At 43.1% G+C, this 12,546-nt stretch overlaps 1 protein-coding gene across 8 annotated transcripts in view; it reads left to right on the top strand.

Annotated features, from left to right (window-relative positions):
* RHBDL3 (rhomboid like 3) overlaps window positions 1-12,546 on the top strand; it is a 64,978-nt gene that overhangs the window by 43,921 nt on the left and 8,511 nt on the right. For 7 of the 8 annotated variants that reach the window (XM_068655070.1, XM_068655071.1, XM_068655076.1 and 4 more), the window contains 3 exons: window positions 4,596-4,820; window positions 5,527-5,675; window positions 10,153-10,265. In XM_068655070.1, the coding sequence (XP_068511171.1) occupies window positions 4,596-4,820; window positions 5,527-5,675; window positions 10,153-10,265 (487 nt within the window). The remainder of the gene's footprint in view (window positions 1-4,595; window positions 4,821-5,526; window positions 5,676-10,152; window positions 10,266-12,546) is intronic. The other variant, XM_068655075.1, reaches the window with a different exon arrangement.

Here is a 12,546-nt window from a genome sequence, read left to right as displayed (position 1 = left end):
AAAGCATGTGCTAACTTCTGATTTAGTGCTCTGTCTCTTGGAGGATCAGAGCTGGAGAGCCAAATGCATTGCTTGTCGTTGTATGTGTTTAATAATAGCTGCAGACCAACCTCAGAGGTGCCAATACCTAGTGGGTGGAAGTCCACATTTTTCTGAACTTCCTGCATGAGTCTGAATAAAAACCATAAAGAGAGCACTGTGCCCCACACAAGCCATGTAACTGGACATGGGGAAATGCTACCTGACTTGGCTGTCTTTTTTCGTACCCTTGTGAAGGGCAGCAGCAGTAATATAGATAGCCAAGAAACCTGGAGAAGTTCGTCTGCTAGTAGGAAAAGCCAGGTTCCACTGTAAATTGTAGGCAATCTGAGATTAATTCTAGATTGACGTGTCCTGAACAAAAACATGGCTTTGTAATCCACTGAAGTTTTACACTGTCCCATACTAGGCTGCAAGGACTCATCCTAAATTTTGTCATTTTCAATATAGAAAACAGATTCCTACCTAAGTGGGCAAAAACTGTCCTTCCCATCCGATGCATCAAACGCACCCTTTGAGCAGAGCTGTAGCACTAAGCCTGCTTTTGTTTTGGTGTGTTAATACCGAAGGGCAGTGATGGCAGCAAATGGTTACAGGTCATGTCAGCCTGGCTGTTTTGCAAGGGAAATTTCTCTCTGCATAATAACTATTTGCAGGCATGAAGGACTAAGGGAACATGTTTCCTCTCCCCTGATTCCCCATATACTATTTTCTGTACTCATCTGCCCGTAGCTTTAATATCATGCTCATTAAAGAAATCCCAGATCAATTGCATGAAGAGAAGTGGGGCGGGTTGCCCAGGGCTTCTGGAGCTGTAATAACATGCAGGCCGACAATGGGTCTAGTGTTCCTTCAGCTGATGATTAAATACTTGGCTCATAAATACCAATATTATGTAATTCCTAAATCAAGTCAGCAAATTGTGACCATATGGGAGACTTTCTCTTTGGAAAGATTTGAGTATTCCAAAGTCAGTCTGAGGAACAAAATAGGCTTCTTATCAGGGGTTGGTGAGAGCAGCAGTAGTGACTTAATCCTCTGTCTTTCCTTGTGCCTTGGTTTCACTTCACCTCCTAGCTTGAGATAAAAACCATGATCCTAAGGCCTGTGGGGTTATGTGAGTAGGCCCAGAACTGCGGTGTTTGCTTGAGTCCTGGCAGTCAGCTGTGCTGCCTCTTCAGAGCTTGTTGGCATGGTGGGCAATGAGTGCAGGTGGGGACCAGCAGGATGTCTTCTTACTGAAAGGCCTAATTTTAACGGGTGCTGAGTACATCCAGTCATCTGTATTTTAATGGGTTGTGGGAGCTTTTGGGCATGTGAAGTGTGTTCCTGATGCTCTGTGTGTCCCTGCCTTACTTGGGTGTAAAACCATGCCAAGGCTATGGCATTTAGAGGGAACTTGGGCCTTCTTTCAACATCCTCTGCTCAAAAGGAGACTTGAGAAATATTTTTTTTTTATGTTTTTGCCTGAGGTGGCAGGAGGTTTAGCTAGCGCTCTTAAGGGCTGTGAACAGTTAGAGTTGTAATTATGGGTACCAAAAGGCTTTTAATTTTCTAGGTAAATTGAAACCTGGCTCCTACTGACACAGCACCTGCTGTGGGTAGATTCAGGGAGTTGCCTGTTCCTTGCCAGTCTTGTTCCCTCCAAGGAGTGTGGTGTGTTGCAATCTGGGAAGAATACCTGGTGCTGTATCCTCTGCAGGACTGCAACAGTTCAAGACCTGCTCCGTTTCATTTGCAGGCAGTTTTCTCATTGCCTCTTTGCTAAGAGTGCCTCACGGTGTATAGAAATAACCTTGTTGTTTGTGTCTGAGGCAAGGGCTTTCTCCAGCAGTCACATTTGCTACCCAGAGAGCTGTCAGCATTTTGCTCAAGGGTTTCTCTTGCTCTTGTAATATCAACATTTACTGCTTTTCCATCACTACTGGTTTAAATAACTCTTGGCATTTTATCATCCAGATGTGACCAGAAACAACAATATGGAACACCTTGTAAAAATAATGGAGTGTGAGAACAGGTAGTTGAGAGAACAAAGGTACAACTGTCTGTCATCATTCGTGGGAGGAAATCATTGTCATGAGCTTCCCTTTTATCTTCTTTGTGACATGTGAGAGGTCCTGTTTTATTTTCCTGTTTTGGAGGAGGAAGCCAGGGCTCTCTGCTGGACAGAAGGTCCTGAGGTCAGTGCAGCCTAGTGATCAGAGAATTCCAGCAACCTGGATTCTTCCACTAACTCTATTGTATGACCTTGGGCTCGACTCCCACTTAGTGCTGGGAGGTCCAGCTTCTCACCACCTCAGAAGAGCCACAAGCTTCATTCATATGAGATGTGACTTCCACAGGGATCCTACAGTATTCCACTTTTATCAATAGCAAGGAGATATTTCTCTTGTGCTTGATTATTACATTGAGGAATGCCTTCAGAAACATCACCCTGATGAATTTGCACTGATCTGACTGTTGTTTGAGTTCTCTGGGCAGCATTAGCAGTAAAACAGAGCAGGACACTGAACTGATGTTGATACGCTAAATTCAGGCAATTGAACTGAGCAGGTTCCTTTTGCCATGCTTAGCAATAACAGTGAGATTCAGTGGTGCTTGAGTTGGGATTCTCTGCTGAATAAATGCAAGGAAATTTGTTACAATCTTAGCATGGATACAAATGTTGGCAGCCTCTGGGAATTCCCTCTCATCTCTTTTACCAGTGTCTGCAGCAAGGAGGTGATCCTCTGCTGAGAATAGTCAGCAAGCTTTGATGCTGAACTGCAATGATCGTTTTCTTTGATTTGATCAGGAAACTATGGTCTTCCACTGAAGTGCTGTAGCAGGAAAAGGTGCTGATCGCTTTGTAGTAGGCAGGCAAATCATATGTATTGCTGTAATTAGAATAGACGTTACAGCAGGTTCAGGTGACTGTCAGGTATTTGCATCTGTAGTAGGCAAACGTAGCTTCAATCTCAATTTGATCTCATCCACAAGAGGAGTGAAGCCAGAGAGAACAGAATAAACTCTGCAAGGGAGCATCCATGGTGTGTCTCTGACAGGCAGCGAACTTGAGCCAGTGCAAGGTCATTAGGTGACTAAAGGTGATTGATGAAACAGAGGGATGTTGATCACCCACAAAAGCTAAGAAAAGCCTTTCACCTGATGTTTCTCAGTGAATTTCTGTATCGGAGGGAAGGACAGACGGGCTGCAAACAGAAGGCTAAGTAGGGATGGGCAGCTGCTGGGAGAATGGGTCACAGTGCCTGTGTGCAGAGCTTGCAAGGCCAGTGAACCATCACCTCGGGTGGCCTCCTCATCTTCCTCCAGTGATTAAGAGGACCTGGCTCCCTGCAGTGATTACTTTGTTTTAAGCAGCTTGGTCCAGCTTGAAACAATTACTCAGCTGCATGGGCACTGAGAGTCGAAGTTCTGGACTTTGCTGTCGTTGAGATATTAGCCAAAACCAGTGTGATCCATGACAACTGGAAGTCAATGCTGTTGAACATTGTCTCTCATTTGGTTCTGGGAGGCTGAAGATGCTGGTAGTTTCTGAGATCAGGTAGCAATTCTCTAGGAAGGGGAACCAAGCTTTGCTGCCTTTTCCTGTAAAAGGTCCCCTTACAATGTTTTTAATGCACAGGTAGGTATTTTATCTTTTTAAGCTTTCTCTATAAAAGATTCAGCCAGTACAGTGACTCTAATGCAGTAGGTTTGTTTGACATCAGGGCTAATTAGCAATTAACCAAATCTTGGAGCAAGCACTCTCAGACCAGATTTTTTTTTTTCCTTCCAAGCAGGCTAGGCATAAAATTCTATCTGCGTAATTTGCAAATGCAATTGCTTTAATTATGCATCCAAATTGGGAAAGTGTATGCTCAAAAGATAGATAGCTAATTCTGTGCACGTCTGATGATAATGTGTATACAAGTCAGCACTGTCTCAAAATCTGCTCCCTCTGAGGATAACTTTAAAAAAAATAAAATTAAATCCTCTCCTTTCGCAAGTTTACAGCAGCTAGACAGCCTGTATACCGGTTTAGTCTGTGTTTTGTTGGTATTGCTTGTCATTGTTTTTGTTTTACACAAGGGAGTCATTTTCCTTTCCCAGAGCTAAATCCTGCCAACAAGGATCAGAACATAAGGGTTAGCTGCTGTGAATGTACCTGCTTCTGCATTCAAGAAATTCCCTGCCCCTAGAGATGGCAGGTGCAGGGAAGTGCAATAGAGCAGGAAAGGTGAAGGGAAGGAGGACACAGTGCATCCGTGGGTGGAGGCTGGCAAATGGGCCAGAGTTCATCTGGGTACAGCCTCTGCTCTACCTTGCCGGTGTTCTGCCTTGACCTCATTTATTGGCACCATAATAGAAAATCCTGGTGCTGTTTTTTCTTGCACCCCATGCAGGTGACCTTGTGATCAGGCTGAGACTTGGTTCCTACAGCTCCAGCCTGGTGGTGGTTCTCCTGACTGCATGGGTCTGGTGTTGCCAAATTGGTACTAATCTCCCCTGACAACTGTCAGGCCCTGCCTGGCCTTGCTTTGTCCTCACGGTTTCCTCCTTTTCTTTTTACCCAGATGAGCAACAAAAGGTCGAATAGTTTCCGCCAAGCCATCCTTCAGGGGAACAGGAGGCTGTGCAGTAAGGCACTGCTGGAGGAAACAGGGCTGAGCCTATCACAGAGGCTGATCCGGCACGTTGCATATGAGACCCTGCCACGAGAGATAGACCGCAAGTGGTACTATGACAGCTATACCTGCTGCCCTCCACCCTGGTTCATGATTACCATCACTATTGTAGAGGCAAGTACCTTAATGCCCTGTCTCTGGAAACTCACCCCATGCTGCCCAGGCTTTTGCTGGGACATGACCAAAGACTAGCGTGGGACTAGTTTGGACCCAGACAAAGATGAGTGTGAAGCTGATATGAACATCTTGGCTTGCCTGTGTGGGTGTGTATAAGTGGAGACTGTGGTCCTATCTATCTCTGTGTGTGGTGATTAGTCATTGAAGCAATTTGTGTATGAAACCACAGAGTCTGGGAAACCAAAGCAAAGTTTTTTTGAAGAGCAAAAACCAGAATAGTTTTAGGGGTAATTCAAATAATAGAAATAGAAATGAAATTTCTATGTTCTTTGAATAGAGAGAAAAAGGAGGGAATGGAAACTAGATTAAATATCCTCACCTTATTTCTTTCTCCAATAAGGCCTTTGTACAATTGCTAAGTGATGCACTGGAATAAGCAAGGAGAAGGATATCCTGTGGCACTGATCCGTAGGGTGCTGAGTTCCTCTGACTCAGTGGCTGGCTTGTTCCAGAAAGCCACATACATACAGGGTTATGCCAATGTGTTGCACGTTCCACATAATAGGGAACTTTCACAGTGAATGGCTGTCGCATGGGAGAAAAATTGTTTTACAGTTGGCTTCCCATTCATGATTTTGAGTTGCAAGGTGTTTTTCAGTTAGAGAAGACATTTGCTAACCAAGGAATCTCCCTGCTCTTCTAGGTTGCCTTTTTCCTTTACAACGGAGTGGTATTAGACAGATTTGTGCTGCAAGTCACCCATCCCTTATACCTGAAGAACGCACTACTTTACCATCCTCAGCTCCGTGCTCAGGCTTGGAGGTACCTAACCTACATATTCATGCATGCAGGGTGAGTACTTGCAAACTGGAGAGATTCCCCACAGCTCAGGTTCCCTAGGGAGAGGCAGGAGGAGGAAGCAACTGAATCAGCTCATAAATCAATTTTTAAAAGCCCCAAACACAATAATTCTAAATTTGTCATATAATCTGTAGCTGAGTGTTGGGCAATGAGAAGCAAACCTTCACAGCTGTCTGAAGTTAGGAGGCAATGTAAAGATCTTAAGAGATGCTGCTCTTCTCCCTAAAACTCACCAGACTGAAATGCAGTGTCCCTCTAGAGGAGGAGTACAACTGGTGTAACGAGTCTGCAAAGATGCTGAACTGGTATTTAAGAACTACATGTTGTATTTTTGCTAGACTTCCTAGTTGAGGTTGGAAAAGTCAATTAAACTCCCTGTGCCTATATTATACCACCACTTAGTGATGTTGTCCCTTCTGTAGGGACTGAGGTAATGCTTAGAAGCCTGAGTCAAGACTGACCTCCTGTTTTGTACACACTGTACAAACACCAGTGTTCCTGAAGAGCTGACAGTCTCAAATGACCAGATGGGCAGAGAATGGTTCATCTAACGCAAAAAATGAGATGCAGAGTAAAACGAATTGTCCTTCATTCCATGGGAGGTATGTAGCAGACTTGTGAAGAGAATCCAAGGCATGGCGATTCTAATTCTGTGTTTTTGGACTGTGCTAGTCCTCCCAAGATTCAAAGAGACTTAATTATGTGATGTTTGTGATGCCATGGTGATGAGTGAGTGTCACAGGAAAGTTCATCTCTGTACAAAACACTCTACCCCCTCTGTGAGCTTTCTCAGATCATTATCTTCACACATTCCTGGCAGATAATTGCAATTTTCTTTAATTCTGTCAGTGAAGAATCAGAGCAACAAGATTTTTAGCAGTGGTTTATAGTCTGAAACTGGATAAAGATCCTTTATTCTTAAACAGAAAGCTTATATTCCCATCAGTCAATGTTCTCCTTTAAAAGGCCAGAAAGATCAAGAGGATCTTTTCCTTTTTCCACTGGGAAGCTGATGCCTCTTCTCTGCCATGGAATAACAGCCTCAGTGTGTAATTGCCCTTGAGTGCAAGATGTGCCTCAGATCTCTAAATAAAAATCATAGTTGGGACAGAATGGACTTGACCCAAGGGGAGAGTAGAAAAAAAATTCTGGAGGAAACTTTTAAACGTGGTGGCATCTGTACTCTGCATGCTAAATCCCTCAGAAAAAGTCCTGTGTATAGAGGTGTCAATCTACAAGAGGAGGCTGTTGGGCTTAGATGTGAGGCTGGTTATGTAATGAGAATTAGAAAGATCCGTCGCTGAGAATGTTTGGGAAACTGGGCTTGTAAAAAGAAGGACTGCTTAATTTTAACTAATGCAAACTAATTTGTATCTGAGTTTTTTCTTCTGTTTTTGTTTTTGTTCTACTGTATCACTTCTGTAACCACAGATTGCTCTGGAATTCCTTTGAAGAGAAGCACCTGCACAATGCCAATTTTTCAGCTCTTAAATGTCTTCCTGTGTCACTTGGGCTTCCTTTCCTAACCAGCGTAAGGTCACCCTTATCTGTAGCAGGCAGTACTCTGGTGTTCTCCACATTTATTGTCTAAAAAATAACAGGTTTATTTCACATCTGTGGCCAGCTTTGTGATGAACAATGGTGAAGGTGGTGCACAGAAGTCTCATTGTTTTTGTGACGAATTCCAAATTCTTTAGCTACATAGCCCTCAAAACAATGGAAAGTCCTGCTGGAACAATAAACCCCGTGACTTATTTGCAGTAGCTAGAGTTAAGCTAAATGTTCATTTATTGCTAACTCATATGTTTAAGCTCCTTTCATATCAGGAGGACAGATAAATCTTAGAAGGGTAATAATGTTTGTAGTGGAAGCCCATCATTCTCCTCTTGTTTTCAAATGAGAGGCTAACACAGTGTCATGGGATTTATTGCTGTTCTGTTCCCAGCTGAGACTTTAAGATGGTAATGTGGACTGCTGCTTAATTTAGTGCACTTGGTCTGCTTTTTTGAAGAACTAGTGACAGTCAGAAGGTGCCCAAGAAGGCAGCAGTTGCTAAGGCTTGGGTGGCTGTGCCTCTAGAAAGATTCCAAAAATGCATGGACTGTGTGATGGTCCTGATGGAGAGAGCTTTGTCAAGGGCTGAAAAGCCAGGCAAAGTTGTAAATTCTGCCCTTCTGCTTTCATGGAAAGCAGACGTTGATTATCGGGGGCCCACACATTTGTAACACTGCCATAACTAATGACTTGCATTGATGCTCAGTCCCATTTGTTTGGTCTCAGGGAAGAAGAAAGTCTTTAATAAATCAATGGAATTGTCATTTCAAGAATGACGCGTTCAGCACCGGCAAAGGCTAATTATATTTTATGGGTGCTTATTGACTGTGGAGCCTTCAATGCTCTTAGCATGATGGGGAGAGGGAGTGAATGGGATCACTCCTGGAAAGTCTTTTAAGAACAGTTGTGAATCAGAGCGGTCACTTTAGAGTCTAGGATAAACTTTGACGAGCCCTTACAAAAGCTGCCTTTGAGAAACAAGCCCCAGTGCTTTGTGTGAAAATGTCAAGCGCTGCCTCATGACGTTAACTGCCAGCTGAAGCTTCTTTCCTCCCCACGGTAAAAGGGCACTTGGATGGTTTGACTGTATTCTGTGATCTCTGTGTGACCTTTGCTGGTTGTTCCTAATTTGATTCCCAAGTTCTGTGTACATGCAGGATGAGAATGGGTGCCAGAATATACCCATGCCCCCATGGCCTCAAAAGCTTTGAGCAAGATGATAAACATACTCAGTTACGTTCTGTAATCTGCTACAATGGCAAACTGTGGTGCTGAGTGTCTCATGCAGGGAGATAAACCTACTTTTAGAGAAAAATTGTGGTAACAAAACCATTAAGATACCCAGAAAGGTCTGTTTCCTGAAGCATCATTTCTAGCAGCCTTTTCTGGTCCTCCTTTAAATCCTCCTGTATGAGATGATTGTATCCTTAGTGCATCTATCTTGCCATCAGCACTTTATGATGTATATGGGAAATTGCTATGGTAACATGAAGAAAGACTAACACAGTGAAAATACATGCAACTTAAACCAATTATTTCTAGGGGAGCAATTAATTTCTTGTATAAAATACAACATAGATTTACATTAGATACGTTGCACTTCTTCCCCCAAAAGACACTGGTCTTCTTCACTAAGGGTGCCATTGGGTCCTTTCAGCCCACTTTTCAGTGAAAGCAGTCGTGTACTTTTCATACAGAAAAGAGTATACTCCCGGCTCCAGCAAGATGTGGCCATTTAGCAAGGGTCACAGCCCTGTGAGCACAGGATAAATCTCAGATGCTAGCTGAGTATTGAAGAGGGAGCCTGTTCAGATGCCTGTTGCTGTTGTTACATCGCTGGAAGACCCTGCAGGTGTTAAAGCCATGGGAAAATACTTGTATGAAGCTTTGAAAAGTAGCAAGACAGTTTTGTTAAGTATTATTGATTAGAACACCAAAGAACTTGCTTTGAACATGTTGATTTGTCATAGCAGAAACCTGCTGCACGTGGTCTTTACCTAATACGAACGTCCTAGCTGTCACACTCTCTCCCTTTAGGCTGCAAGTGATTCCACTTTTGCTGATGTGTGCAGCAGGGTTTGCTACGAGTCTTAGCCCTACTCTTTCCATTGTGTTTAACAAGAGTTTTACTGAGTATGATGGGAACAGGGGAAGAGAATAGGCAGCTTCACTGGATACGCCTGGCATCCTGCTGGGTGGCTAACATCAGCCAGACATGAAATACCCTCTGCTTCCCTCTTTGGCCATGATCACTTGGAGGTTGGCTCAGCAGAAACGGTTGGGGGGCAGATAGCACAAACAGTATTTCTGCAATTATAAAAATTAGGTAGCACAAACAGTATTTCTGCAATTATTTCTGCAATTATAAAAAAGAAAAATGTGTGCGAGAAAGAAACTATCATTGTTTTGGGACTGCCAGGCTTACCTTGCTTTTGATTCAATATCTGCTCCCCATGATGTCAACATATGTGCAGGGAAAAGCTATATCATTAGGAGAGAAAAAGAGGAGTCCAGTTTCTAGCTGTTTTTCGTGGCTCTGCTGCAATCTTGCTGCATTTTGGGGGCAAGTCATTTAACTTCTTTACATTTTTTTCAAATCCTCTATTTAAAAAATAAAAATGAAACAAGAAAAGCAAGTAACATGTCTCACTGAGAACTGAATGTGCTGTGAGGTCTTTGGCTGAAAGGCCATGGGAGGATATAAAAAGATGATGAGCAGGAAAGAAAGAAGGAACATCACAACTCTGTCTGATTGTTCCAGGAACCGTTGTTTTTTCCCAGTGTTAAAATTTACTCTCATGAAGCAGATGATATTTGATCTCCTTTTGAGATATGTCTGTCACAAGGTTAGAGAAAGGAGATGAAGAGTTAGAAAAGAGGACAACTTTTTTTTCCCTTTCTCTCCTTGCTGCAGGATAGAACACCTTGGACTCAATGTTGTCCTTCAGCTCCTGGTTGGGGTTCCCCTGGAAATGGTGCATGGAGCTGCAAGGATCAGCTTTGTGTATGTCGCTGGAGTTGTAGCAGGTAGGTTACACCTCTAGGTGCCCTAGATGGAGAGGCACCTGAAAGTGATCTGTGATGAATTAACATAGAAGAAATGTTTTGTGACATTTGGATATAGGAGAAGAGCAGTCACTGATTTTTCTGTTTTGAAATTCTTTTGGAGGCTGGAAGTGGGAAATATGCTACAACCTGACATCTGTTTCTAACTATCCATAGGCATAGTGTTTAGGAGACCTGCTTTAAAAACAACAACCCCCCCCCCAAAGAAAAAAAAAAAAAAAAAGCGTTGCTGTAGCTGGTCTTCCTGAATGTGGTAGTATGTGGTAGTCATGCTGTCATAGTGTACCTTTTCTCATGTCTCACAGAAGCCTAAAAGAAAAGCATCATCATAGATGCCTGCATGAAGAATCTTCCCCCTACTCCTTCTCACCCCTAGGTCCTGTGTCAGTTCTTTCTCCATTTGTCCTATGCTGTCTGGTTCCTACAGCTAAAGCCTGAGTAAGCAAGAAGCATTTGGTTGTAACTTGTGAGCAGCTCACAGGAATCTGGAAACTCATTTAATCATGAAGCCATAGGTTTTGATTGATTTTTAGTTTGTTTTGTATTGCTTTTATTTATGTTTGGCATTTCCAGCAGTTTGGAGGTGATGAAAGTTAGCTGACAATAGATCAACATCTAATTAAAAAAGTAGAGGGTAAGAACAACCAAGGGCTTTGCTGTGGAACTCAGACAAGGATTGACTGCCTTAGCTCAAGATTTATGGTGATTTTCTTTCCAGCCTCATAACTTTATTTTTTTCATAATGAGCAGATAAAGCTATTGTAAAATAGTCTGCATTGAGTGCTAATAAATCCTGCATTCCAGAAGGGAGACCGTGAAAAGAATAATTGGGCTAGGACACCAGACTAGGCATGGTACAAACACCATGCTCATTAACGGAGAGAAAGCAGTTAGCAGACCAGCTCCAGAGTCCCTTGCCTATTATTTTAATAAGCATTAAAGTGGTCCCCAGCCTGCAACTTTGCAGGCACAAACTCTTCTACTTAGATAGTCTGACAAGTCATGGGTCTTCACTTTTGTACATACACATTGCACATCTGTGCCAGGTAAGCAAAGCAAGTAAACACTGAATGCGCTGTGACTGAGAGCAGGTGAGCACTGTGAGTTGCCAGCTGCCTCTCAGATTCCGGTGGCCGTGGGCTTGCTGGCAGGGTCTGCAGGGCCAGAGACAGGCTTCAGTGGGCATTGGGCTGGGCTGAACACTCAGGGCAGTGCAGGCTGTACCCAGAGCCTGAGTGAGGCTCACTAGCCCAGCCAGCATTATTGGTGTGTTTCTGCTACATGAATGATCTCACCTTTTTTTTCTCAGGCTGCCGCATCCTCATAGACTTGCCTTTCATATCTTGTAACCTGTAAATTGCATGCCAAGTAAATAAAAGTGCCAAAAGGAAAGGGAAAACTTCTGTCCTTTAGTGCAGGATGGAACTATAAAGGTGATCAAACAGTCTCAGACAGAAAAGCATCCCACGATGCCTTTACCTATTTGAGTTGTTAGCCAGTTATTAAACATGCCTTATTCTTTGATGTATGCCAGGAGATGGAAGAAAAAGTATACGTATGCTGAGGATCTGGCAATTTAAAAATAAAGCAGCTCCTAAACAACCAGGAATAAAAAGTCAAATGCAGACATGCTGCAGTGGCCACTCCCTACTTTTATGTTTTTTTTTCTCATTGTCTGGCTTTGCTAAAAGGACATGTGGAAATGCAGAGTGAGAAGTGTGTGCTCAGTGCCGTGTCCAAGCATTTAACTGCAAGTTGTCATTAATCCTTTCTTAACTTCTAATTAACTTTTTCCTTAATGTCAGTGCTTAAGAGATGAAAAGTCACAGGGCCACAGAGTGAAGAAGGGAGCTGTGAGCTGATTTGGCTGGTGGAACCTTGGCTCTGTCTTGACCCAGACTCACCTGAGCAATTAGCGAAGAAGTCTGTTAGAAGATTCTGTACTGCTGATGACTCTCTCAAGATTTGTTGTTTCATTTTTCCCCTTCCCTACTCATCATAAACACCTTCATTAACCCTGCCTTGTGACACCAAGTCTGCCTTTGTCTCTCTTCAGTTACTCTTAAAGTTTGCAAAGAAAGGAGCTTTGAGCAGGTCCAGGCCTCTAACTGCAATAAAGAGAAGCAGTGTCTATGTTTGGGTATATTGTTATCAGTGGTGCCTTTATGTGATTGACCTGTCATTTTTCCATCTCGTGTTTACTGCCTCCATCCAGGTTATTTTTAGGTAGTTTTACTCTGCA

The sequence above is a fragment of the Anas acuta genome, chromosome 18 (genome assembly GCF_963932015.1).
Source record: "Anas acuta chromosome 18, bAnaAcu1.1, whole genome shotgun sequence".
NCBI classification, from domain to species: Eukaryota; Metazoa; Chordata; class Aves; order Anseriformes; family Anatidae; genus Anas; species Anas acuta.
The sequence above is the reverse complement of the archived record's forward strand: the minus strand, read 5'-3'. Positions and strand labels throughout refer to the sequence as shown.